This window comes from Halictus rubicundus, chromosome 16, assembly GCF_050948215.1.
Source record: "Halictus rubicundus isolate RS-2024b chromosome 16, iyHalRubi1_principal, whole genome shotgun sequence".
In the NCBI taxonomy this organism is placed as follows: domain Eukaryota; kingdom Metazoa; phylum Arthropoda; class Insecta; order Hymenoptera; family Halictidae; genus Halictus; species Halictus rubicundus.
In genome coordinates, this window is record NC_135164.1 from 9719911 (window position 1) to 9746453 (window position 26543).

Consider the following 26543-nt stretch of genomic DNA (forward strand, 5'->3'; position numbering starts at 1 on the left):
TTTTAACTGGAATAAAACACCATGTTCGTGCATTTAACATAGTATACATATACATATATTCTATACATACATATATCAAATTAGAAATCTAGAAGAAGAGTAATTTTGAATGACTCATCTAGGTATATTTTTCTTCATAAAATATATGAAAAAATGCATGTGAGATTTTATTGCATATTTTAAGGCAAAATTGTAAATGTCACATAGTTTTTAATTCACACATTATCGTCTTTAAATTGGATGACCATCAATTGAAGTTACTACATTATGAATACATTCGCAGCTTCATAAGAATAAAATCTTTCAAATATATTTTACAAGAATCAAATTATTAATGCTCGTATCACGTTTTCTTTTTTTTTCAATAATATTCAATTTTCTGAATGATTTAACAAAATTTTTCAATTGATTTTGACTGTACAATTTACAAACGTTTCACGACATCTATTATACAGTTTAAACTAAATCATATTAGATTTTCCAAATAGTCGGTTCATAATTGATTTCAAAATCCTATTCAACTTATTTTCCTTGATTATACCGCCCCCCTCTCTCTCTCTCTCTCTCTCTCTCTCTCTCTCTCTCTCTCTCAATTAAAACATGTATTTATATACTTTCTCCATAATTTTCGGTATTTAGATCTAATTTTCAATATCTATGTATAATTTCATATTATTAAAATATCTTTGTTCTTAAGCATTAATGACACTTCTTTTGTAAAAAATGCATTAATTTGTTAAAATATTAATTAACTTTTATGTAATCTTATATTAGCTTAATATGTATATATTTATACATATAAATGTACCACAGATATACATACACCGAGCGATACATTGTGCTAATTGTGTTTCTGCAATTAGGATGCTGTCGAAATAATTAAAAAAAAAAAACAAAAAAGTATCAAGCTTCGAAGGAATATGTAGTTCAATAATAAGAGATACTACTATGGCTTTCTATGTATAGAGAAATTAATATAAAAAATGGTGTCAGGAACTTCTCAAGAATAAACATCCTATTCAATGTAGCTACTACTCTTTTACAATAAATCCATAACGAGATTGTTTTCTTCTTTCAAATACATGTATCATATTGTATGTTGTGTATAGTATATGTATTTATCTTACGTGGTGTATATACAATATACAACACATATATAGAAGCATCTATATTTCTGTGAACAAACTATATTCGCGTTAACTAAAATATTACAGTCATTTACGTTGTACCTTATTACTAGTGTATCTGTTACTTTAATTACATATTCTACACCAATAAAAATTAATAAAACAGTAGCTGTACATGATTCACATTGTACGTTATCATCGCATCGCACAATATCATTCGAACGTCTTCCACTGACTTTCATAATTAACATTCGTTATAAAGTTTGTACAATTATCCTTAAGTATTTCAGAAGTCATTGATATTTTTTAATAGTACTTTTGTAAGCAAAATCTTATCTAAACAATCAGTTCAATATATGTACATTGCATAATTTTCCGATATACAATTAGAGAATAACATTTTATAGTGAAGTAAGTATAAGTACTGTGATAGTAGTGTGAAATAATTTCCCATATTTCTCAATTTTTGTATGCTATTTGAGACTAATAAGATAAATAAGTGAGAAACCAGACAAAATGCACAAATCAAACTCACTGTGTGTTGTTTCATTGATAGAAATAGATGCTGCAACTGGGAATATTACAAAGCTGTGCATTTTCTAAAACAGTATGTACGTATAATGTGAAACAGGTAAATATTTATAATAATAACAGCTTATCATCTTACATTGATACTTACATTGACAACTGCATTTCGAATATTGAAACTGTACATACTCTTTTCACAGAGTACGCGGCGATACTACAAAAGGAAAACTATGACTTTTAACTGTATCTTCAGATTGTATACCTACATGGCAAAATAAATTCAAACAGTTAGCAGTAGCCTTTGGTTGTGAACCTCATACATATCTTGAAAATGAATCAAATTCTAGTTACGAAACATGAATAAAACATCCCGAAACATTCGATACAGGTATATGTAAATCGCAAAAAGTTAGATCTTTGTGTAAATGTATGTATAATATTATAATCGTTACTTTTCAATCACAACGTTATGATATGTTTTATGTCGAAGTTATTTTACGCCGGTACTTAGAAATACATTAAAAAATATGGCATTTTTTGCAGCTATATCAATGATCAGGACATCCGAAGACACAGTTAAAGACGCTACACACGATAGCACAGACAAATCGATTTCATTTTTATATTATATGTATAGCATTTTTGGCAGGTGAATTCATTATCTTTACATAATGAACGCACATTCTTATTCCAATAAGAATTTCATTATAGATACATGTAGCCTAATTAGCAACCTAAGAAATTCTTGTAAACTTAAACGTACCTTTAAAATCTACATCTCATTGTAAACTGTTATTTCAATTTCGGATTTAAAATCATATAATTATATATATATTCTTTTTCCGATTCAATAGATATATGAGAAAGAGATGTATACGTGTAGATATTATACGTTTTAAACGAAAACATGTAAAGTAGGTTAATCACATAGCTATAAGTAATAATGCACATTGGGATTTAAGTTTCTATTTGCTGTATCCTTCGAATCTTTATGAAACAGCAAAAATGTTGCAAACTTTTAAAACCGCATAATTAATTTCACAAACGTCAAAAAGCAGAAAAATATCGACTTCTCGAAAAGAATATTTTTACAAGACAATATGCAGTATTTACAGACACGATCATAGTTTCAATTTTATTTGTAGATAAATAGAAATTCTTGTAAAGTTTCTGTCGGAAACGATGAAAACAAAAATGAAAGACGAACACGTGTAGTTCAAAATCATTTAAAGATATTCTTATAGTATCGTTTCTGCTTCTCTTCTGGCCAGCAGATATATGATCGAATAAAGTGAAACTGATTGAAATCATGTTGATCCTTTGTATGTATGTTCAACGTATTATAGGACATGGAAGAGTTTTTGAAACAGCTGTGTGCTGTGGCTGTGTACAGGTGGTACAGAAATAAGTAGAAGAAACTTATAACCCAAAATACAAATGTAAAAATGAAGTAACACTACCTTGACGAAGTTATAGAGACTATTGCATGTCTATTTGATTTTCGTTGATTATGATAAAAGCATGGGCAAGCAATAATAGTTGCTCGAGTTGAAGATTGGAGATCAGTGGGATGGTCTACTGAATAATTGGATTTAAGCGATGAGATCTTCGGCGCTGGTGAGATGCTCGAATTACTGGATTGTCCTCTCCAACGCCACTGAGAATATCGGTTAGTCATCTGATAAATGCAGTTTTATAACTTTTGCTTGTGCGCGCACTGCAAATCACAGAAATAAAAGGGAGCACTTTGTTAGCCACCTCAGGAGCTACTTCATCCCTAAGCTCTAAATGTAGCTTATACAGCTGACAGGCCTGGACAGTAATCCAATCTAATGAAAAAGGTATTTTATTTTTATAGCGCATCTAATTTTCTAGAATAAATAATAAGCACAAATTAATTTAGTTAAATGCTATTTACATTTATAGAATTCATAAACAAGGTTAATTTCTCTATTATTATTATTATTATTATTATTATCATTACTACTATTGCTATTACTATTATTATTATTATTATTTGTCCAGGCCTAAAGTTAACTTATAAACAATCTAATTACATGCCTTAAATGAAGGTTTCTTAGTGCATGCTACATGCGTGTCAATATTAGTGATCAGTCACATTGCAAGTTTTTGGTACTGCTTCGTATCCTTTTATATATATATATGTTTTTTAATTAACAAACATAGAGTTATGATGATATTCAGGCATTAGGCCTAGGTTTCTTAACCTAGTGAAAACTTCAATAAAAGGATAGAAGCTAAATTACAAATATAATACAATGCAGAGGAGGAGCTTATTGTTATACAGAATATGAAATAAAGCAACATGTTACAATAAAGTGCAGAAGTCATGAAATTTTTACGAAAAGAGCTATGGTAACTGTTACTTAGCAAAATGTTTAGAGTAACAGTTATGAAGACTTACTGCTTTAGAGAATGATAGCGATTTACTCGATCTGCAGACCTGAGAATCATATTCATGCCTTGTTGGGGTTGCGAGACCGAATAATTTGTAGACTCGTGCGAAGTACGAGTCTCTGTGATGCAGGAAGTTCTTATACTGGCCCTTGTCACCGGTTTCGATACAGATATTGATGTAACGGAAGTAGTGGTAGTTGTGTTGTTGTTGTTGTTGATATTATGGATCTGTGTTGCTGGTTTAGTAGACTTAACACGACGCGGAGATGGATCACAGGTACTGTTGACCAGCCAACTGTTTCTATAAGTTTTAGTAAAGATAGTGATCCATTGTTTAGGTTGATAATGTGCGGTTATTCGTACGCGAACCAAGTTTAATATGTCCACGATATAAAGCTGAATATGCGGAAAGATGTTATCAAGACGCGACAAGTTATTAAAGTATTAAAGAATTAAAGAAAAGCAACAAAGCAGAAAGCAGAAACAAAGAAAAGGAACCAATAAACGTAAGCAGTTGAGAACAATTATCTAACAATAAGCAAAACCAATCTGCTCACCTCTTAGCGATAGCTGTTGTCGTGGATCTAGGTAGAACCTTCTTTGTCGAATCCTTCTCCTTATTTCTAGTTAACGCGTTACTTGTACTCTTCTGACTTCTAGCTTGCAATAACGGTCTTAAATAAGGGCTAAAAATATAGTATGTATCTATGAATAATTCATCCTCTCTGTAAATAATAGATATATATGTATATATATACGTCTAAAAAGAATATATCAAATAATATTTACTGTGCAACCGTGGAAGGTTTGGTTGTTGTATTAATGTTGTGATTTGTTGGTAAACTCCTTCGTTTTGCTTTAATTAAATTTAATTTTCCACCCTGAGTTAATGGCATATATATAGTGGTACTAGTACCAGCAGCAGGGGTATGATCATCCAATGTAATCCCATCTACCCGATGCATTATTCCCGAAACATTATCCTGTACCAAGTGAGATTCCTTTAAATTAGACAAAAATGCTATCTTAGGTCTGCCAACTATAGAATAAATTCCATATTTGTGCACTGGATTCCCATTTTCCGATTCCGGCTGCAAAGGCTCTTTCAATAGAGAGTGAAGGTACGCTTCCTTCCTGTAATAAAATTTCATTTTTAGCCAAGGTTTTCTATAATAATACAAACCACATGTACATATATTCATCAATATATGTATGTGCAAAATTCATGTATATACTACTATTCAAGACAGACTCATACTTTTCCAACCACTGTTGTTGGTGCCCAATCACCGAGCCTGGTCTACATATTCTTATCCATGCGATTGTTTCATGAGCAGTTAAATGATAATGTTTCATGATATAACAGCCTATCAAAGAACCTGTCCTACCAAGGCCTGCCCTACAATGTACAGCAACAGCGCCGCTCGCGTTTTCCGCTATTTTAAGAAACTGACGCATAATCGAGTCCGTTGGAGTCGAACCATCAACAAAAAATAGATCTTTATGTTCAAATCCTGCGTCCGTGAAACTCGAAGCATCATAAATTTTCTTATTAAGACGTATTATGGTAGAAACGTTGTTGCGTCGGAAGTATGTAAAATACGATTCTGGTGCATGAAGAGGATATCCTGCAAAAACGCGAAAATATAAGAATATTCTATCTATTCTATCTAAAAACATTTGAATACTTGTAGCCTACTACAAGAATCTTGTATGCTTGTACACCAAGAGCGTAGACACTTACCATTTTCTATTTTAGATTTAACATAAGGCCCACAAAATGCAATAAATTTACCAGGAACAATCCAATTCAAATCTCCATTTTCAACTCTTTCAAAGTACTCGTATTCTTTCACACGAAAATCTTGAAAATTAAAAAATCCCAGTCTGTGGCACTTATATATGGCACTTAGACATTCGCTCAATGATATTTGGAAGCAGGGCGTACCAACAGAAGCATCACGAAACATAATAAATGGGCAATTGGGACTACTAGTTAAACAATTAAACGCATCTTCTGATGTACGTTTCAAATACAATATCTGAAAAGTATTATTTTGTAATTATTATTATTACCATCGATTATGGAATACTCGTTTCGTTAAAATGTTCCATGAAATGATCTTACCGCGTAGCTTCCTATAAGGAAAGCAGCGTTCAATCTCTTCTCTGGATCCATAGTCGTATAATGTATAATCTTTTTCTTCTTTAAGGTCACCGCCTTGAGTTTTTTATTCACTTTCTGACAGTAATGATACAACATTGCAAGATTCAATGGGCCAAAATCATTATAAAAATTTTCATAAACTAATTCGTCATCGATACTGAAATAATGGGTGTTTGGAGTACTCTTTGGCTTTATCGTCGTTCTCAACGTTATAAAATATAATCGATCTAAAAAAAATAAGGAAAAAAATACACCATATGTTTATAGGATTTAATCGAACCACATATAATTATGCAAATAAAAATTGGCGATTACGCCGGATTTGAAAATATTATTTCAAACTCAGTTTACCTTTTATAAATTCTGTCGCGCATACTAGTATGTCGTTTGTATCCTCCATTCTTGTTTTATTCTAATGCGTCTGCTTCTACGAAAACGAACCAAATAAGACTGTCATTAATATGTAACTAATTAAACAAGGGTTACAATTCAATTAGCACGAATAGAGATTACAACAAATACACAAACATACAGAAGGATAGAGTAGTTGTGATGAAAATAAACTAGATTCATCTACCTACACGCAAGCGTGTTTACAAGAATCATTTAACCGATATGCGAATTCATAATTAGAACACCATACATGACGATGCTCTATCAAAGAATGCTTACACTTACCTATATGTACCTGCGTGACCGTTACAAGATTCAAACTTGGTCAATCGGGAGAGTCGGCGATGGCCGATCGGTTGTGTCGTCCTACACCTCTTCCGGTTATATTACACATTCAAATATTTAATACTTTACGTGTATGTACATCATTTATCTTGTCTTTACTATACGGACTATTTTCAGAAACTATATTTCACAGTTTCGATTTCTACGTGTATCGATATCATTATCCGCCATAGGAGCAAAAGGTAGTTTTCGTACGTACTGCCATATTGGTTGCTTTCGGAATATTAAACTGATCACCATGTATAAAGTTAACGTTTCGAGCAAAGAACATCGTAGAATGTAATCGACGTTTCGTTACAATAAGATTCAGAGTAAAACTACATGCATATGTATGTTTATTTGTCTGTATGTGTGTACGTATGTCTCTCTGTGTGTTTGTAGGCAGTTAACGCTACAAACGTACAGCGCAGTTAGAAGCAGTTAGAAGTACTTATGTATACCGTGACAATTCTCGCTCAAACTCTATTTGGAACTTATTGGAACGAACTAGGCAACAATTATCCATACATTGAAAAACAGCGCACTCTATGTCACGAAACATCCTTTTTCATTCTAACTTATTTTTCAAAAATCAAATGTTTCCTCTTCCAAAATTCTTATTAATATATATATATATATAGGTATTCGTTTTCTATTTAGATGTTGCAACAACCGTCCATCTAATAAATATATATATTTAAATTTTACCTAACGAGTAGAACACAATGTACATATACGTATGTATATAGATACATATGTAAGAATGTGTATGAATGTGTATATTTACAATACCATTTCGATTTATATTAACTTTGAAAACTTCTCGAGCTTACTCGTTGCTAAATAGGATGTAAGTATATATATGAATATATGTATGTGCTAAAGATGTGACACTTGGTCAAATATTTAAAATCATACTCCACGTTACTGACACATACATATACAATGCATTGCATATACCGTATACTACAATATACTTTATGTACTACATATTGAATATATGTTACGATCAATCTACAGAATACAGATCGAGAAGGTGTTTTCATTTTCATAGTTTCTGTCGAACCACTGTCGTCACAGTTGCCATTGTAGGGAGCAGAGTGTAACTCCCTAGCACTTCCGCAGATGGCGCAGTTGGCACCGCTGCCAACTGGCAGCAATTAGGCGACGAGATGTCCTAGGGGATTTTACCCGAGGCACTCTCGTGTGGAGTCTTTGTAGAGTGGCTGCAACGAGCATAACACAGTCACGAAAATAAAGCAGTTTCTAACCTCAACCACGTGTTCTGAATCTTTGACCTGTTCCCACGAGTAGGCTTATACCTACATATATCATTAATGCGTGCAATGTTTATTGCGCACGTGGAGTACACGTCACGGTTACGAAGTTTATCATTCTTTTATGTTTAAAATAATATACGTCCGTGAATATGACGTTTAGATAAGAAATAAATTTGTTTTATCGGGACCTATCCGCTTTACAATTACAATTTTCTGAAGGCAAAGTTGCAATAAATAGTTTGTTGCTTAACAAAGTTTATATTTCAACTATGAGCTTCTGTATATACAACTCCGACATTGTTCTATGTACCAATGAACAAGTGGTCGTATACGATTTCGAACACGATACGGATAAAACGATCCAGTTACCCGGACTTCAAGCGGACAAAAATATTGATTCACACAATAATGTAAATATCGAAACGTTTCACACTATAACAAATGTAACATTTTCAAATGATGGTAAATACTTTTTTGTTTGCACGAATCGCAAACAACTGTGTCTATACGAAAGAAGAAACTGCAATCTTTTGTCGAATCGGACATTAACGAGAGCAGCCAGCAAAGTACGATTTACACCTGGTAATGATATAGTTGTCGCTGACAAAACAGGAGATGCTTACCTATTTCCGAATAATGAAACCGACAACGCGATATTATTGTTGGGACATTTATCAATGTTGCTCGACATAATAGTTACGGAAGATGAAAAATACATTGTTACCACGGATAGAGATGAAAAGATCAGAGTCTCGATGTTTCCAAATTCATATAATATCATGTCCTACTGTTTAGGACATAAAAAGTTTGTAACAAACATTTTAGAATTACCTCACGACAAAAGTATTTTGGTATCTTGTGGAGGGGATGGAGTTTTTATTTTGTGGAACTATGAAAGTGGAAAAAAACTATTATCAGTTGATTTCTGCGATAAAATACCTAAAATCGCTATCGAGAAGTTCAATCGAAAGCTTGAGGATTGCCACTTGGACGAAACTGTAGAGATTTTACCTGTTAAACATTTAAGGCTGTCCAGGTTGGATAGCACATCATCTTTAGCTGTGATGAGCTTTTACGATAACACATTGTTATTGGTTTATGCCATTAGTGGCACCAGAGAATCAACATTCAAAGCTACGTATGTTCAAAGCATAATTGTTGACTATGAACCTATAGAATGCCATTTTTATGAGGGAAATTTCTGGTTATTGAGCCAAGTGGGATTTCAAGTGTACAAATTTGAACATAATAATTTCGTTGCTGGCGATGAGATCAATTTGAAACTGAATAAATTAAATAGCATTTGGAAAACATTGAAGAAAGATTCCATTAAGCAAAATTTATTCCCAATTTTGTATAAGAGAAAGTATGACAATGTACAAGAATATTTGGAGAGGAAAAAGACACGTCTTTCAAGTGCTGTTGAGTAATATTTAATATTTTTAAAAAAAGTTGCACAGTTTTTTTGTTGTAAAAGAATGTTGTATTCAGTTTTACAGTCTGTATCGTTAAATCTGAACCAAGGACTCCATATTATTAAATATATGCTTCTATTATGAAATACAAATAATATTACAACAAAGTAAATTCGTTTTATTGAACCACACATTCGTTAATGAGTAATTACCAATCGGTAAATGGAACCGTATCAGTTAGACTGGTTTGTAGTCCAATTTGGATTCAAGTTTCTTATTGTCTGAAACTTTTCTTACCGCCTTCATAAAGTCCTCTTGCACTACATATTCTCTTTCTAATCTTATCGCAAATAATCCTGCTTCAGTGCAGACATTCCTCAAATCGGCTCCATTGAATCCATCAGAGAGTTTAACCACTGCTTCGTAATCTATGTGAAACACAAATTGTTAATGTATCTTATTGTAAACTAAAACGGTCAAAGATAAAAAAAGGAAATCCTCACCAATGTCTCCATGTTTGGATATAGGTGCAGCATGAATCTTCAAAATTTCTAAACGTGCTTGTTCATTAGGTAAAGGTATTTCAATTTTTCTGTCTAATCTACCAGGTCGTAATAAAGCTGGGTCCAAGGTGTCTGGTCTGTTTGTTGCCATTATCATTTTAACTTGGCCCAAAGAGTCGAAGCCATCCATTTGATTCAAAAGTTCCATCAAGGTTCTTTGGATTTCTCTATCAGCACTTGTTCCTTCGGAAAATCTGCGTCCACCTATATGATTTGAAATGAATTAAGCAAAATGATAATTTTGTTATCCTTATAAATAACATATGTGTATATGTATACAATAACGTTCACACCGATTGCATCAATTTCATCCATAAATATAATACAAGGCTGATGATCCCGTGCATAATTAAACATCTCTCTAATCAATCGTGCCGATTCACCAATATATTTATCGACAATTGCACTGGATACAACTTTCAAAAAATTTGCATCCAACTGACTGGCAACTGCTCTAGCCAATAATGTTTTCCCAGTTCCTGGAGGACCATATAAAAGACATCCTTTTGGAGGAGTTATGCCCACTCTTTGAAATAATTCTGGATTTAGTAGCGGTAATTCTATAACTTCTCTCAACTCCCTTATTTGTTCGCTTAGACCACCAATTACACTATACGTAACATCACCAGGATCTTCGTGGGACATGTTATACACCAACGGATCAACCTACACAGATTAATCGACGATACGTGATTTAGATTAATTTCAAAATAAAATTAATCTTCAACATTTAGATAAAATTTACCTCACGAGGTAAATAGCGCATTATGGTGAGGGTAGTCATATCCAATGCCACTCTTGTAGCAGATTTCAATTTATTTTTATCAAGCTGTCGCCTACAACCAACAACGTAACGTGGTCCATTCGTTGCTTTTACTATAACTAGAAACACAAAACTATATTTAAGTACAAATACTCAATTAGAAATATTTTAATTTTTATATTTGTCATTGTATACTTACATTTTTCCTCTGTGAGTTGTTTCAACACTTCCCCGACAATCTAAAATATAAATGTGTTATGTGCTTGTAGAATTTCCATTGTACTTATCGAATGTACTATTAAATCAAAATTTATTTTTCACCTGTCCAACGCTCTGCAGAGCCTTCAGATCATTTTCTGACTTATTATACTGTTTCGTCAGATCTTTGAGATTGTCTCGCACTGAAACCAATTAAAGATGAAAAGAATAAGAATTTGTGAAATATTATGGTGTTGCTATAATTTCTGTGACAGTCGATATTGGGAATACACTCGTGTGCAAGGTTATGTATGTGAATTGATAACTGTAATGTAGTGGATTAAATTTAAATCATATGTAATAGTAATAAATGTGCCTTACTTTCTTTCAATCGCGATTCCACTTCTCTATGTTCGAGAAGCTTTTTTCGGTAATCTTGCACGGCTTTGTCTCTAATCGCCTGCATGGTGGATGCTAACTCTCCTTATTTTGCTGTCTAATCGTCGTATCTGACAACGTATATATGTGTATATGTGTAGTATCTATCTGTAGATGTTTCACCGTACAGATTTCGCAAAACTGGTAATATACACGACGTACATAGATAGTACACTGTACAGATACAATACGCCACTATAGGGAGTATGCTTGTGACTGCAGCGCTGCTGGTGGGTAAAATATGAACAATGGGTATGAATATGAGAAGTGGGGACAATAAAACCCGGAGCGTGAGCACTCTCATTTACTCTCTGTTTCTGCCTGCATATATATACGGTAAAATCATGACAGTCAGCTGAGTTTCATGAATAATCTGTACCAACTCGGAAAGTGGTAATTAGACTCGTCAAAGATAAAATTTAAGGTTATTCGATAACGATATTACACCAATATTTTTCGTTCCAACGTGACAAGATAAGAAAGTAACAACGTAAAGTTTTACTGAACTTACATTACCTTGTATCTCGATTCGATGATATAGGTTATATTCTTGTTCTATTCTTTTCACATTACTGTTTGAGATACCATCGTTACTGTGGAATAAAGAGCCAGGTATACAGCAATATATTTGATTTAATGTAACCTGCCATGCATTTACATATACTAGAAAAATATATACATTTCTATTCTAATGTACAGCAACAATGTCTGAAACCATATTTAAACCGTACTTCACCGTGCTTCATAAAAACCGTTGCACTTTTCAGACTCGCATTGTAATCCTAAAATGGTCTGCGTACCTTGTGTCGCTATCCCTATATTACTTGTAATATGGAGGTTTTTGATACAGCCAATAATGTTAAAATGGTGGCAAAGTAGAAATAAAGGAAAACGTGAAGAATCGGAAGAACCTCCACAATTAGTGAAAACATGCATTAACGATGTATGCACATTATCCTGGAGTAAAAATCAATCCAATAAAAAGATAGATTGAAGAGATAAATTATAACAAGCATTTATCAGTTTACATACCAGGCATGTAAATTTAATTTATAATAATATCGATACCAATCATTTGTATTACAGTATCAATTACAGTAAATATATAATATAAAAAATATATATATGAAGTATATATATTTATTTCTTTAGATACAAGAAATTATATTGTGATAAGTTATAATAAATATACCGTTGTATTCACACTACTCTGTTTTACTTATGTATATGTAGGTAAAAGTTGCTAAATCGTAGAATAAAGAAATCAATGATTTACGACCTGAACGAACGAATTAAGTGGCCATATTATCCTTTACGTAATTAATTAGATTTGTTTTCTACTTATTTCTTTCGTTTAAAAGTTTGGTTGATTTGTTCTAATTTAAATTTCGCGCCATATTGAAAATATTAATTTAGCGCCATTGCATGCAGCGGCAAAACGCCCAAACTGTTAGCCAAACGATACCGACGGTCGGTAACGCTTGAAACGTAGTGTCGTCACCTTTGACCGATAGACGGCGCCACAATTGCTCCGAAGAAAATATCGAGCATCGGTAACGATTGGCTACCAGTTTGAGCGTTTCGCCACTACGTCCAGTGGCGCTAAATTTACATTTTTGTTCTGGCGCGAAATTTAAATTAGAAGATTCGAAACAAACTGTTACTTTTTTTGTTGCCTGTCATTGTATCGCATAAAGGCGCTTATAATTTTGCGGGCATATATATATATATATATATATATAATTCGTTTGACGTGACACTTGGTATCGTACAAATATTAGTGTTATGAAATATGTGCAATTTTACTTGTAAACGCTATTTATTAGTTCAATTCGTAACAAATGATTTCATAATTGTCAGAAATTGTTTTAGAAAATACACACGTAATTAATAGTCAGTTACACTATATTCACTTATATTCGTACATCACACTTGACCTAAAAGAATCTAAATGATGCTATATAGTATAAAATATATTATAAGTCGCAATATCTTGGGGTAATAACAAGAAAAAGGGATGTACATTCTGCTGTTTCAAAATACAATATAAATTGCTTAACGAATACTCAAGCTGGTAAAATGTATATAATTTTTAATGGACATTCCTAAGTTCAACTTCAAATACAAGTGTACTGTTGCCTGGAATAACTGGAGGTGAACCTTTCGCACCATACCTACAACATACGATGGAACAACATCGATTAGAAATAATGTACTAGTGATAAATACATAAATAATGTTCAGTAAGTAACTTTCATTAAAACAATTCCAAAGGAAATACATACGCCATAGCTGGTGGTATCGTAATACGTCGTTTTCCTCCAACTTTCATTCCTCCGATACCAACGTCCCATCCTTTGATTACTTCACCCTTTCCTAATCTAAATTTAAAACCTTCGCCTTGTGTCGTTGAGTCAAACTTCTTTCCATTCTTCAATCGGCCTACGTAGTATACAGAGACAAATTTTCCAGTTTTTGCTGGTGCACCGCTACCTACTTTTAATTCTTCTACTTGCACTCCACCTTCTACTAGCCTTTTCTTCTGATTGTTCTGAACATTTTGGGCATTTTGAGTATTTTGTTCGCTTGATTGTTGTTTCCCCTTAGTTTTCTTTTGTTGTTTATTTTGCTGTTCTTGTTTCGCATCTTTACCATTTACTAACTTACTCATGTCTTCCTTTTTTTTCTCTTGTTGCTTATTCTTTTTATTCTTTTGATGAGGCTTTACTTTTTTTGGTTCTTCTTCTTCTTCTTCTTCCTCTTCATTGTCATCATCATTTTCGTCACTGTCTGTTTCTTCTTCCTTCTCGTTTACCAATGACTCGTCGGCCTCTCTATCCGAATCGTTGGATTCGCTATCATCTATATCTATTTCTTCGTCCCCCGATGATTCTGTTTCTATCTCTTGTCTGGCACGCTTTACATTCTTCTGGTTCTTCAATGATTCAATAGCTTTCCTCTTAGTTTTCTTATCCACCAATTGCGGTACTTCCTCTTCCTCTTCTTCATCTTCCAATTCATCTAAATCCATGTCTTCGTCGGATATCACATAACCAGTTAAATGCACATGACCTTGACCATTGCATGTGAATGCAATTTTGGTCCCCTCTTGAAAATTCAAATCGAGGGGTACCTGCCACGTTGAACCCTTTTGTAAACTGCAAAGTAAGTAGTTCCTATTGTCGTATCCTAACATTACTTGCACCAAATTCTCATCTGCAACGAGCGAAATATTCATTATGATAAATAATTATTGCTACGATTATCATTATAAACAACTAAAAATTTGTTCAAATGAATTACACTTTACGCTTCGAACTTTAGTGTATTTGTGGTGAAAAAAATTATTCATAGAATAGAGAGAAACATCGAAGTGAGAAATTGTTAAAGCAAAACTATAGAGAGATAAAATCGTAGTCTTTCTTTTTTGAATGATAAAAACTACTGTACAAGCCTTACCGGCCGCGGTGAGGTCTAAACTCGCCATCGACACGTGGAATGATTTTTCGACGACTTGCGTATACCGTTTGTTCGGTTCCATTATTAAGCCTAAAAACGGAAAAAAAGATTAAAAAATTAATATTATTCCTACGATATCGTTCGATTCGGGAATATTTATCGGGAATATTTAAAAAGCACATGGCGACGCCGTCCTGAAACAATTCTTTGCCGGCAAATTTTGGATAGTCGATGGTCTTTGTTTCGAATGAGTTTTTTGCTTACCCCAAAACATTTTGGCTGATATAGTTATTTCGGTTCTGCCTGAATGAAATAAAAATACTAATAATTCAAATCTAAAATCTAAAAATTCGTTAAACGGGGATATATGTGGCACGAGGTTTTGTCTAACGAACAACACAAATCAGGTACCCTCGCGCCGACTCGCAACGAATAACTAGAAACCTTCTGTATCTGTACTTCTACTATATAGTTCTACTTCTGTATGACGCCGCACGCCGCACTGCCACTGCCTTTGCCGTCGCCTGCCACACACCTGCACCGCCACCACTCGCTAAAAGTCGATTTCCATCATGAATTACTTTTCTTTAGATAGCGTACTCAATACAACGTGGCAACACAACTTTTGGATAGATCGGAAGTCCTATTTCCAATAATGCGAGTCTTGTATTTGGGATTATGATTAACTGCTTTTTTCAATAGAAAATTATGTTAAAGTACACAATTCTTTATTAATTATGTATAAACAATATATAAATATTTATTACAACTATGGGAAGTATGTAGAAGTGATGTTAAAGTATACGATTGGTCTGTGTTTTCCGTTAACACCTCCTTCAAAAAGCCGCGGAGAACATTTTCGCAAAGGAAAAAGTTACTTTAAATGGCATCAGGTATCACCCCTTTCAAGGAAATACAACATTTCTGGGACACCCTGAATTAAGTACAAGCATGGAGAAACACCAATTTGTTGACTGCGTCATCCATCTATATAGATACAATGTCCTCTCTGGCAACAGTAATGTTGGAAGTGGATCGATTCAGTGCTTTGTTATTGTTAGTTGCAGAATATATCATAAGCCATAATTTATAAATATTTAAACGAGTATTGTAATTCTTGTAAATTGTTTGAAAAATCACCAAAATGATGATGGATTATTTTGTCACGAATAATTCGTTAGCGCCCGCACCCATGGGAATTCAGAGTACCGCTGGTGCTGTACCCGTAAAAAATGACAAAGGTTAGAAGTCAAAATGACAATAAAAATCTTTATCTAATTTCATTATATTTGCAGTATTTAGCGATCGGCTAACAATGTATCAGAAAAATCATTTCTAATAATATAGAGGACCTTTCTGCATTTTAAACTTCTGTATAAAATTATTTGATTATAGGAGAGCTATCTATGAAAAAAGTGAAGGTACACCGCTACGTTTCTGGAAAACGTCCTGATTATGCGCCTGCTGCTAGTTCCGAAGAGGAGTCCGAAGACGAGGATTTTTTAGAAAGACGAGCACACAAGCATTACGAGGAAAATGAAATTTCTGTGGACACGCCTGCACAGTCGCAAGTTAGGGTACGCGACGAGGATGATCCTCGTATAAGAAGATTGACGCGTTTAGAAAGACAAAAAGAATTAAACACAGAAATTCGTACGGAAAGACACAGGCACATTTACGAACCAGAATTGATCGAAGTCGAACCGGAAAGAACTCGTGAAAGAATCAAACTGGAAAGTTCCGATTCGTCGGAAGATGAGGAATTATCAGATTCTGAAATCGAAAGGAGACGCGAAGCATTGAAACAGCGAGTTTTATCTAAAAAGGAAAATGAAGAGGAACTAATTCATGGAGAGGAGGATGAAAGATCCGGTGACAGTTCAGATGAGAGTTCGGAATACGAAGAATATACCGATTCCGAAGAAGAAACTGGACCAAGATTAAAACCGGTCTTTGTACGTAAAAAGGATAGAATTACAGTAATGGAGAAAGAAAAAGAAGCAATGAAACAAAAGCAAGCAGAAATCGAGGCCAAAAAGATGGCAGAAGAACGAAAACGGCAGACCTTGAGAGTAAATTGAATTATCAAAATAAATAGACTGTTATCTACACAAAGATGAGATTTTTCTATAATATAATATAATATAATATAATATAATATAGTATAGTATAATGTAATCTAATATTCTTGATTCTTTATTTACTTCGTAGATGGTAGAAGAAGCAATAAGGAAGGAAACACAAGTTGGTAAAAACAGTAACGAGCAAGAGGGTAGAATCGAAGATGTTTGTACAGACGATGAGAACGACGAAGTAGAATACGAAGCTTGGAAACTGAGAGAGCTAAAAAGAATCAAACGCGATCGGGAAGAAAGAGAACAGTATGTATTATTTAGCGCGTTGTTGCTTTTGGATCATCGTACTCGATATTATCCAGCTTCCAATTTGCACTAACAAATTTGGCTAAGAGTCTACATTCTACACTGTACATATACTTTGCTTTTATTTTCAGGCTCGAGAAGGAACGTCTCGAGATCGAACGTATACGAAATATGACGGAAGAAGAACGGAGACAAGAGGCACGGCTAAATCCAAAAGTTATTACCAATAAAGCCGCTAAAGGGAAATACAAGTTTTTGCAGAAATATTATCATCGTGGAGCCTTCTATTTAGACAAAGAGGACAATATATTTAAACGAGATTTCTCGGGTGCAACATTGGAAGATCACTTTGACAAAACAATTTTGCCAAAGGTTATGCAAGTGAAGAACTTTGGTCGCAGTGGTAGAACCAAGTATACTCACTTGGTTGATCAAGACACTACTCAGTTTGATTCGCCGTGGATCTCGGAAACAGCACAAAATCTCAAATTTCATAATAATCAAGCAGCGGGAATGAAGCAAATATTTGATCGACCATCGTTAAAAAAGCGGAAAAATGAAAATTAAGTGTACTATACAGTTTATACTGTAGTATTGTAGATATTTTTACGTATAATTATATCATTGATATGTTATAAGTGCTGATTATTACTTCACAAATTGACCGATTCATTAATTAATTAATTCTTAATTTTTACGTAATAAATACTTTAAAGCTAGCTTCGCAGCAGCACATTTAGCTTCTTTTTTCTTTTTACCAAATCCATGAAGAACCTTCACTTTTCCAGCAATAACTACTTGTAATGGCACCATAATGGAATCCGTACCATCGACATGAACCGCATTTCTGAAAGAATAGAAAAGATTGCAATATGTACAATACATTAGTACATAGGTTCTATATTAATTTGAAAAATTCTATGATCTTGATAACTTGTAACAATTTTGTTAGGTAGAGAATTTTGTTGTAAGTGTCAAGTTAAAAGAATTTTGTTGTAAGTGTCAGTGTTAATGATGAGAAATGAACGAGATACATACAAAAATTGTGGCCGTGCACCTTGAGTTTCATATAATACACGAATCGGTTGTTTAGGAATATTTTTACTAAATTCATCTAAAACAAAAAAATTGATATTTAGGATAGATAATATATGATTAAACAATAGGCTTTTTCTATACAGGTCAAAGCTTACCAATCTCATTGTGCATGAGAGAATAAAGTATCTCCCAAACTTTCCCAAGATTTTTTCCACAATCTAAATATATTGCACCTATCGTAGACTCAAATATATCTCCTAAAGTTTTAGGAACATCTACAGATTCAACCATTTTACATTCATCTTCTTCTAATAAAATCCATAAAAGCTGTACAAATGAATTTCGGAAAATATAGGTAATGATTAGAATTTGTACTAAAGTAATAGAGTAAAGTACGGTACAGTACCTCATCGTTTACAACATGATTTCTTTCTTCTTGAAATTTAACGAAACGATCTATAGCATCGTTCAATTGTGGCGCATGAGTTATTAAAGCGGTATGCAAACCATATCGTACGGACAAACATGCAAATGTAATATTGTTGACAAGAGCAGACCTTAAATCTGTTAAAGCGCCAGGATTAAAATTTCCACAATATTCGTAAATGTAACACGTAATTAAAAAATCTGAAACACGAAGAGGTTTGTTGATAAATAATTATGTTTATATAGAAACTGGTTAACATTATTATAGGTTTTGAAAATGATCTCTCACCGATAATAGCATCGCCAAGAAATTCGAGTCTTTCATAACACTCGGTTATAGTGTCTGCAGAATACGAGGGATGTGTAAAAGCCTAAAATATTTGTTTCGTGTGAATGATTGATAGCGGATCATTAAGCACACTTTCTCTCTCTTTTTTTTTTTTCTATTCGTAATGTAATGTATGATATTTTGTAAGCGATACCATTTAAATACTAGTCTAGTAGAGTGTTTCTAATTTTCACTATTCACGGTTTACTACGGTGTATGTACATGTTTAAAATTATAATAAAGTTTAAAGGTACCTGTAGCAGCAAACATCGATTTTGAAATTTGTAACCAACTCTTTCCTCTATATCAGAAGCCCAGGGCATAAATTGATCTATGTTTCGATTAGATGCATCATTCTCATTTTTGGACACGGCAGACAGTAAGCTATCAACATCAACCATTTTCTTTGGTAAGATTTCAAACCATGTTAGTAGGTTGATAGCAGCTTTAATACCCATGCTCTGTTCAAATGTATAATAAATGTATTGAATATATAATAATACATATAGGTATTTACTTACATGTATAGAAAATGGCTTGTTGTGACTAAAGTATTTTATAAAAAAGAAGCACTACATATTATGTTTGTGTATTTACCGTGAGATAGACACCTATCAATGCTTCTACACAGTCGGCTACTGTTTTATCGGAAACAGTTTGCATTCCAAGATAATGCTCCATACCAGTTTGTGTTTCAGCCGATTCCCAATTTGATACCTTTTCTTGTATTGTATCTTTAGTAAATTCGCTTATACATCCACTAAATTGTTCCTTCTCGGGCACTTGGATTTCATACAGAACGTTTGGCGATACCTTTCGTGGATGATTGCATTACGCTATTATTTAAATACTAAATACTTGTTTGAACACTAAATTAACTAAATTAACGAACCTCCGCATCTAGTAACACTTCTTGAAGCTGCCTGAATACTGCGAAAGCTGGAGCAATGAAATTACTAAAAGGTACAAACTCGTCTACTTTCATACGTCCAGGAATGCATTTTTTCTTTCCACAGTAATAAAGATTCCGATTTCCAATTATTTTACACTTGAGAGCCGTTAACTGGCCTTCACTATTGTTTGGAAAGGTATTATAGAGAAACAATGTCGTAACAAATTTCAAACATGCATCTCCTAAAGTTTCCAAACGTTCCAAGTCGAATGCATCGTGTCCAATTTTACTTGTAAGTGCCTATAATAGAAATCACGATTGTAAAAGGTATTACGTAGAGACCGCGTCGTGTGCAATATTTGTGCATAGCTTATTGTGAAAAAACTTTTAAATATACTCACATACATAATCTGTACAGGACTCGCACCCTTTGAATTTGTTACCGATAGGATCTTTAAATCACGTATTGAAATTGACGAATTCTTCAGAAATTTTGTCCTTTTATTTTTCTGCAAAACCCAATTTGTTTTTCACATGAAAATTCAGTGCCATGTTTTTGTGTTTAAGGATTGTATACATAGATGACAAACAGACTACCATTGTGCTAGACTCTGGATCACAAACACCAGTCATAAATTGATAATGATGCTCAATATCAATTAAACGAATGTCTTCGATCTGCCTGTGCAAATCTGGCGGTTCTTGATCATCTGTCCATGGATAGCGATACATATCTGTATTCAATACTATTTAGTGAAACAAAAATATGTTTAATAAATTGAATGCATATGTATATTGAGATACGAAGACACGCTGAACCAATAAATTAAATAATAAAATAAAAATATATACCATCTACTTCCGGGACATCTAATACAGGCTCCGACTGCGATGAATTTTCGATGCTTTCGTCGAAAGGAATTTTTATTGTCGATTCGTTTAACTCTCCTATTTCCTCCTCTTTTATTACTAACGGAGGCCAATGATCATCCTCGGATATAGGTCCTAAATTAGCTTCAGTAGCAATAGTGTATCGTAAATCCTCGGCAATTAAAAACTGTGAAATTCTATGCAATATGGAAGGTAACATTGTTGCCTTTAGCCAATATAACGCTGGAAATTTAACTATAGTGCATAATTCTGGGATTAAATGCTCCTTCAAGTCATCATTCGTTTCCATGCGCTTACGATACTTCGATTCAGACTGCATTGTCCTGTTGTAGTAGTAACAGAGTAGAAATACAAACAGAAACTAGTTATAAATCGATGTTTATTACCTAGGTTTTATGCAATTGATCCGTTTGGATATCATTTTCGCTTCCAACATCGGTTGGCTTAAATTATTTATCGTCAAACCGTGTTTACGTTTATAGTAATGAACGTATGTATAGAAATTGTCGGTTGGAAAACACGAGTTTGGAGTAAGATCCTCGCAAACCTGTGTAACTACGTATACTTCTTGCGCTCCTCTATAGGTCGGCAGGACTAATGATAGCTCGTGATAATCTTTAGGCTCAAAATGGAAAGGTACCGGCGGTGGTACATGCTGTATCTGCTCATGTTGCCGTATGGTCTCCCAATTTATTTCCCATTTTTCGTTCACTGGAAAACAATCGTTAATTCAAGTATATTTCTACAAAATGAAGTACCAACCATTTTTCATGTTTGTACTATCACAAATTTACCTGGTACAATTGAAAAGCAATTGTCAAGATTGTAATTGTCGAATACCATAAAAGATTTGATAACTGGAACAACTTGACTGAATATTAAACTATGGAAGACTTTTATGGAACTTATTTCACTGTCAGACAAATTCATGATTGCATAATTTACTTTAACGTCAACTTGTAGTTCACCAAGATTCATGAAAATTGGAAAAGATGGTATCTATGTGACAGAATATTAGTTATTGAGTGCTGATCTCATTGATCCTTGATTTCTTTGGGGGCTGGCTCCTCGAATCCACAAGTCAAGTATCGTTAAATTAAAATGGTTTTCCTTCTGAGAAAATTTTTCAAAAATTTGGCATTCGAAAGGTTTAATGATTATATATGTGTGCATTCGAGGTGCCTCCAGGAATTTAAGCGAAAAGTCACCGATGGCATTCGTTTCGAAGAGAGTATTCCAAATCCTGCCTTGTTGCATAGTAAATTGTAAAATACTAGATATCGATTATCATAATGCGGGGCTGAATATGTAGGTTTAGCATGAAGTAAATGAAGATACACTGGCTTCGTTGGCAAAGGATATGCACTGTATAGAGCCGACGGAAACTGTAAAGAATACAGAAAATCTACATTCATGGTATAATAAGTAGATAACAGTACAAAAGAGATATTTTCCTTAGTTATAGTTGCACTTAAAAAGCAAAAGGTATGTGTAATTAGTTAACATTCAATCTCACCTGTAATTTGTGAGCTCGTTTCTTTTTATTTGTTCCAAGTATTCCTGTTTCCGATTTATCCTCTTCCTCCCAATTAGCGAATAAATATTCTACATGGTTTGGAATAGTATTAACTGCGAATGGTAATAAATTATCGGATAGTTCACCAATTCTATGTAATTCTATACATGTTTTCAGAGCAGCGGATCTCTTTGCCACAATAATATTAGGAGACCAAATTCCGTACACTGTATCTTTTAAAGGACTTACAATTGGTAATCGAATCGAAACCTAAAAATTCAATTATAACAAGGAATCAACTAGAAGAGAATAATTGAACAAATTAATTGTTATACTATATTACACTAATATTTTCAAATACCTGATATTCTGTACATTGCTTCCCTTGTTCCACGCTTCTTTCAATTTCGAACAATTTCCATGCAGCAGTTAATTGTGTGAATTTAGACCTGTTCAATGTAGCACAGTACATGTTTACTAAACTAATCGCAGATTGTTCATTTATAATACATTTTTTTCCACTGCTGTTTATAGTAATATATGGTTCTACTTCGGATGTATATAACATATCTTTGATTTCATTCTTTGATGGTTGCACACGATATTGAGTTTTACCTAATAATAGCTATATCCAGAATATGAACATGAAATAAATAATAACATGAATATGAACATGAATAATAAATCAAATCAACCAAATTCAACTAAACCTTTTGCAAATGTGACTCTGTCGCTTTAAAACTTTCATATCGTTTCAAATAATTATTATCCCTTTCTGGTAACAATAATGTATATTGACTGGCAGAGTACCGTGCTCTACCTTTGCTTTGTATGTAAGCTCTAATATCCATTGGCAAATTGTATCGAACAATCAGTGTGCAAATTGGTATGTCGATACCTTCATCGAGAACGTCTGTTGCAATCAAACAATTCGTGGTACCATTTCTGAATCTAAAAGAAATTCCGATAAAAACGAACAGAACGCATAAAGTAGTATATGTCTCTTCTACGATCTTGAAATACGTATTTTGCATCGTTACATTGTTACAGCATACCTGCATAAAACTTCTTTATTCCATTTAGACATGCACAATAATTCCTTGTTATTTTTGTAAGGATCGTTCGTAGTACCAATAACATAATCAGGTTGTAAAAATTTAAAACTTTCATGGTGAACCGACAAATCCTGAAGTAGTAAAATTTATATAATAATTATAGATGAAGAATAATGTCATTCGAATTAGAAGGTAGAAATACTAGTTATTAATTACCTTCAATATATGATATAACACTTTTGCTGTAAAGCGCCGCTGTACGAATATAATGCAACAAAACTTCTGATCGGAAGACTTCTTTTCATTAAAGTCTAGTAATACGGCAAAAAGTTTTTGTACTTGATCGGACGAATAGCTATAACAGTATAGCACAATTAACTTTGAAGTTTGAAGTTATGTGTAAGTAGTCAGATCGATAGAAAGTTAGCCATTAACTAAATTAGAACGAATAGAAACAGAGTAAACTAACTTTTGGATTTTTGCAATTTCTAAATTGTCTTTCATTTTATCTTCTAATACTTTTCGGAATTTTATGAATTCTGAAATAAGGTACTCCAAAACATACGCTGTATCCTAAACATATAATTTATGGTAAGAACATAAAGTCAAAGTCTGAAAGATTTTTAGTTCTTATTTTAGTTCACTTTTTTACATACCGGATCATTACTATGTTTCTTTAATGATTCTAGTTGAATCGTATGAAGCAAAACACATTTATTTCCTCCATATATTCCTGCGATACAAATAAAATACTAAAATATATACAGTCTTCACTCGATATATGTCCCAAATATCTAACCGATAAAAGTGTTTTGGATATATATATATCGAGTGGACACTGTACTAAACGATTATTTATGCAACAACTTTTATGAATTTTCTGTTATGTCCAACTATAATACAACTATACCCGCATGAAGAAATTGATCTTTGACATCTTGTAAAATGTTCACAAGTTTTTCTGTTACAGCTTTCGGCCTGAACCTCTTGCTCGTCTCGATATTCTTTAAAGAAGACTTCAATACTATAGACCTTAAAATCTCCATCATTTCCTCAACTGTCTCATTAATAAATGTTTCAACATTGGACAAGACATATTCTTTGAAACGAACAAACGTTACTTTTGGAGTCGCATAAGAATTTTTAACTTGTGACACAGAATCTACTGTAGCCACATTCGCATGAAGCGTAACTTCCAAGGCCTGTAATAAAGTCCAATGTTGTATAGGTATATTTATTTGAATTCATATGAAAAAGTATTAAGTGAGAATACTAAAATCAAAACAACTTACCCGAACAGTTGACTCTATTTTATGTAAATCTACGTTACCATTTAATAGTGTGGCTGTTAAACCCAAAACTCTTGGTTGTGCATCTTTAGGGCAATTTTCAAACAATTGCATAATTTGTCGCATAGGGTGATCGTTTACCGCTCTATGACATTCATCCAATATTAGTAAATTTATTCGATCTAGATAAATAAATCCATGACATAGCGCATCCAAAAGAACTTGAGATGTCATTACCAAAACCTAGAATGTAAATGTTTATTTTATAATGTATGATTCGTTGGACGATGCTTAATATAATAAATGAATGAATTCGTAATACCTGATTCATTTCTAACTCTTTATCCCATTCTTCGTTTTTCCAAAAATCAACCCCTACATCGCCACTGTATGCTCCACACGATAATCCAGTCATTCTCTCAATATAACTAGATTGTTGTGTAACTAGAGGTACAGTATTGACTAAAAACACAGAGTGTTTTCCACCTTCGTAGTACGGTCTATTATTAAGTAAAATATATTGTGTATAGAGTTTGTATTATATTATATTTAAAAAATTAAAAAGAAAAGGATATTTAATAAGTATATGTTATCATTAACCAATATCTATGTACCTTCGTATAGCAGCGCTCAATTGTTTAATGAGCATAATAGCTATAAACGTTTTTCCACAACCTGTCGGCAGATAAATGATTGTATTTTGTTTGAGGGCAACTTCATATAGATCAATTTGATAAGCCCTTGGATTAAATTCATCTGAACCGTTATTATCCATTTCCTTAAATAGAAAAAAGAAATATATACATATATACAAATATATATATATTTGAAAGTAATGTCGTTTTTGTGCAAGTCAACATTTGAATGGTAAGAACAGCTAACTTCCTACACCTACATACGTTGTTCGGTACTTGGCTGCACATATTGTTTTTTAAAGGTTATCAGCAATTGGAAAGAATTGGCCGTACGTAAATGCCAACAATGGTTTGCCAAATTTAAAATGGGCAATTTCGATTTTTCTGATGCACCTCAATCAGGAAGGTCTGGCATTCGATAATGCTCGATAATGACATTTCACGGGCAGCTGTAGAAGGGCTGATCCTCGACAAACGCTTGAAGAACTCACGAAGAAGTTTCATTCACTATGATCAACCATACAAGAGCATTTATATATCACAGATCAAAAATAAAATGACAATAAAAAATTTAATTGTTAAAAATTATAAAATTGTAGTACTACGAGCGGAAGCGAGAAAACGTTTTGTTTCGTTCGCTTTATCTTCTCAAGAAAACAAATAAATCTATCGAGTGTAACTGGAACAGAGTTATGCGTTATCTACATGCGTCAAACTTCGGAATGAATAGATCAGGGGTCGGCAACCTTTCTTCCGAGATATTTTCGTATTAAAACAGTCTTTTAGTAAGTACTTTATTACGTTACACTTTATTTTCGGAAATAAAGTGAGTCACTTGAAATTATCAAAGGGGTCCCGCACTCGGTGACCCACGGATCAAAGGTTGCCAATCCCTGGAATAGATATTCGACGGGTTCTGGATTCTTCCAGTACTTTCCCACCAATAAGAGTACCCGACTACTTTCTCCACAATACTGTATATATGTAGATACTTACTTACGTAATAGTTGTTAATAGTA

At 33.3% G+C, this 26543-nt stretch overlaps 6 protein-coding genes across 12 annotated transcripts; 2 read left to right on the plus strand and 4 right to left on the minus strand.

The window, feature by feature from the left end:
- Positions 1–1092: 1092 nt before the first annotated feature.
- Cdc14 (cell division cycle protein 14) lies at positions 1093–7447 on the minus strand. 7 transcript variants are annotated; one of them, XM_076802315.1, is made up of 9 exons: positions 6919–7444; positions 6592–6667; positions 6202–6467; positions 5818–6115; positions 5332–5701; positions 4863–5207; positions 4631–4759; positions 4081–4368; positions 1093–3312 (listed from the first exon to the last, which is right to left on the minus strand). In XM_076802315.1, the coding sequence occupies exons 2-9, from the start codon at positions 6638–6640 to the stop codon at positions 3231–3233; spliced, it is 1827 nt and encodes a 608-aa protein (XP_076658430.1). In that variant the 5' UTR covers positions 6641–6667; positions 6919–7444; the 3' UTR covers positions 1093–3230. The 7 variants fall into 7 exon arrangements, with proteins under 7 accessions (XP_076658430.1, XP_076658429.1, XP_076658432.1 ...); XM_076802314.1 differs by having other exon boundaries at positions 4081–4374; positions 6919–7435; XM_076802317.1 differs by having other exon boundaries at positions 1093–3484; positions 4081–4374; positions 6919–7434.
- A 633-nt stretch (positions 7448–8080) lies between these two features.
- On the plus strand, positions 8081–9677 carry Wuho (tRNA (guanine-N(7)-)-methyltransferase non-catalytic subunit wuho). The gene has a single exon (XM_076802328.1). It carries the CDS (start codon positions 8507–8509, stop codon positions 9665–9667), a length of 1161 nt encoding a protein of 386 aa, XP_076658443.1. The 5' UTR covers positions 8081–8506; the 3' UTR covers positions 9668–9677.
- On the minus strand, positions 9655–11738 carry Rpt4 (Regulatory particle triple-A ATPase 4). The gene is made up of 7 exons (XM_076802327.1): positions 11558–11738; positions 11300–11379; positions 11178–11217; positions 10961–11097; positions 10509–10881; positions 10156–10419; positions 9655–10080 (listed from the first exon to the last, which is right to left on the minus strand). Exons 1-7 carry the CDS (start codon positions 11640–11642, stop codon positions 9890–9892), a joined length of 1170 nt encoding a protein of 389 aa, XP_076658442.1. The 5' UTR covers positions 11643–11738; the 3' UTR covers positions 9655–9889.
- Positions 11739–13501: 1763 nt separating this feature from the next.
- Fkbp39 (FK506-binding protein 39kD) lies at positions 13502–15584 on the minus strand. The gene is made up of 4 exons (XM_076802329.1): positions 15338–15584; positions 15074–15163; positions 13900–14830; positions 13502–13788 (listed from the first exon to the last, which is right to left on the minus strand). Exons 1-4 carry the CDS (start codon positions 15345–15347, stop codon positions 13707–13709), a joined length of 1113 nt encoding a protein of 370 aa, XP_076658444.1. The 5' UTR covers positions 15348–15584; the 3' UTR covers positions 13502–13706.
- A 374-nt stretch (positions 15585–15958) lies between these two features.
- Mfap1 (Microfibril-associated protein 1) lies at positions 15959–18090 on the plus strand. The gene is made up of 4 exons (XM_076802325.1): positions 15959–16314; positions 16469–17145; positions 17285–17454; positions 17586–18090. Exons 1-4 carry the CDS (start codon positions 16218–16220, stop codon positions 18019–18021), a joined length of 1380 nt encoding a protein of 459 aa, XP_076658440.1. The 5' UTR covers positions 15959–16217; the 3' UTR covers positions 18022–18090.
- A 48-nt stretch (positions 18091–18138) lies between these two features.
- Dcr-2 (Endoribonuclease Dcr-2) lies at positions 18139–25911 on the minus strand. Its single transcript, XM_076802302.1, has 26 exons — positions 25789–25911; positions 25504–25667; positions 25212–25389; positions 24893–25132; positions 24511–24802; positions 24257–24333; positions 24070–24173; positions 23817–23955; positions 23601–23731; positions 23256–23496; positions 22907–23170; positions 22546–22815; positions 22238–22414; positions 21824–22028; positions 21416–21740; positions 20991–21352; positions 20736–20884; positions 20540–20647; positions 20139–20438; positions 19844–20059; positions 19501–19707; positions 19208–19289; positions 18899–19119; positions 18648–18819; positions 18493–18568; positions 18139–18301 (listed from the first exon to the last, which is right to left on the minus strand). Exons 1-26 carry the CDS (start codon positions 25810–25812, stop codon positions 18142–18144), a joined length of 4884 nt encoding a protein of 1627 aa, XP_076658417.1. The 5' UTR covers positions 25813–25911; the 3' UTR covers positions 18139–18141.
- Between the last annotated feature and the right edge of the window lie 632 nt (positions 25912–26543).

Bases quoted from the DNA above. Each gene is read 5' to 3' on its own strand.
- Cdc14 (XM_076802314.1), bottom strand. From the start codon at position 6,640: ATGGAGGATACAAACGACATACTAGTATGCGCGACAGAATTTATAAAA. The intron at 4,375-4,630 runs GTGAGCAGATTG...TAAAACTTATAG, and splicing joins ACAACAGCTATCGCTAAGAG to AAACAGTTGGCTGGTCAACA. The intron at 3,313-4,080 runs GTAAGTCTTCAT...CGATATTCTCAG, and splicing joins CGCTATCATTCTCTAAAGCA to TGGCGTTGGAGAGGACAATC.
- Wuho (XM_076802328.1), top strand. From the start codon at position 8,507: ATGAGCTTCTGTATATACAACTCCGACATTGTTCTATGTACCAATGAA.
- Rpt4 (XM_076802327.1), bottom strand. From the start codon at position 11,642: ATGCAGGCGATTAGAGACAAAGCCGTGCAAGATTACCGAAAAAAGCTT. The intron at 11,098-11,177 runs GTAAGTATACAA...TTGTGTTTCTAG, and splicing joins ACAACTCACAGAGGAAAAAT to TTATAGTAAAAGCAACGAAT. The intron at 10,420-10,508 runs GTGTGAACGTTA...CAAATCATATAG, and splicing joins GGATGAAATTGATGCAATCG to GTGGACGCAGATTTTCCGAA.
- Fkbp39 (XM_076802329.1), bottom strand. The intron at 14,831-15,073 runs GTAAGGCTTGTA...CGCTCGTTGCAG, and splicing joins TTTAGACCTCACCGCGGCCG to ATGAGAATTTGGTGCAAGTA. The intron at 13,789-13,899 runs GTATGTATTTCC...CGTATGTTGTAG, and splicing joins ACGATACCACCAGCTATGGC to GTATGGTGCGAAAGGTTCAC.
- Mfap1 (XM_076802325.1), top strand. From the start codon at position 16,218: ATGATGATGGATTATTTTGTCACGAATAATTCGTTAGCGCCCGCACCC. The intron at 16,315-16,468 runs GTTAGAAGTCAA...ATTTGATTATAG, and splicing joins ACCCGTAAAAAATGACAAAG to GAGAGCTATCTATGAAAAAA. The intron at 17,455-17,585 runs GTATGTATTATT...TTTTATTTTCAG, and splicing joins GATCGGGAAGAAAGAGAACA to GCTCGAGAAGGAACGTCTCG.
- Dcr-2 (XM_076802302.1), bottom strand. From the start codon at position 25,812: ATGTGCAGCCAAGTACCGAACAAC. The intron at 23,171-23,255 runs GTTTAGTTGAAT...TTCTGGATATAG, and splicing joins CAGAGTCACATTTGCAAAAG to CTATTATTAGGTAAAACTCA. The intron at 21,353-21,415 runs GTAATAAACATC...CTACTACAACAG, and splicing joins ATCAATTGCATAAAACCTAG to GACAATGCAGTCTGAATCGA.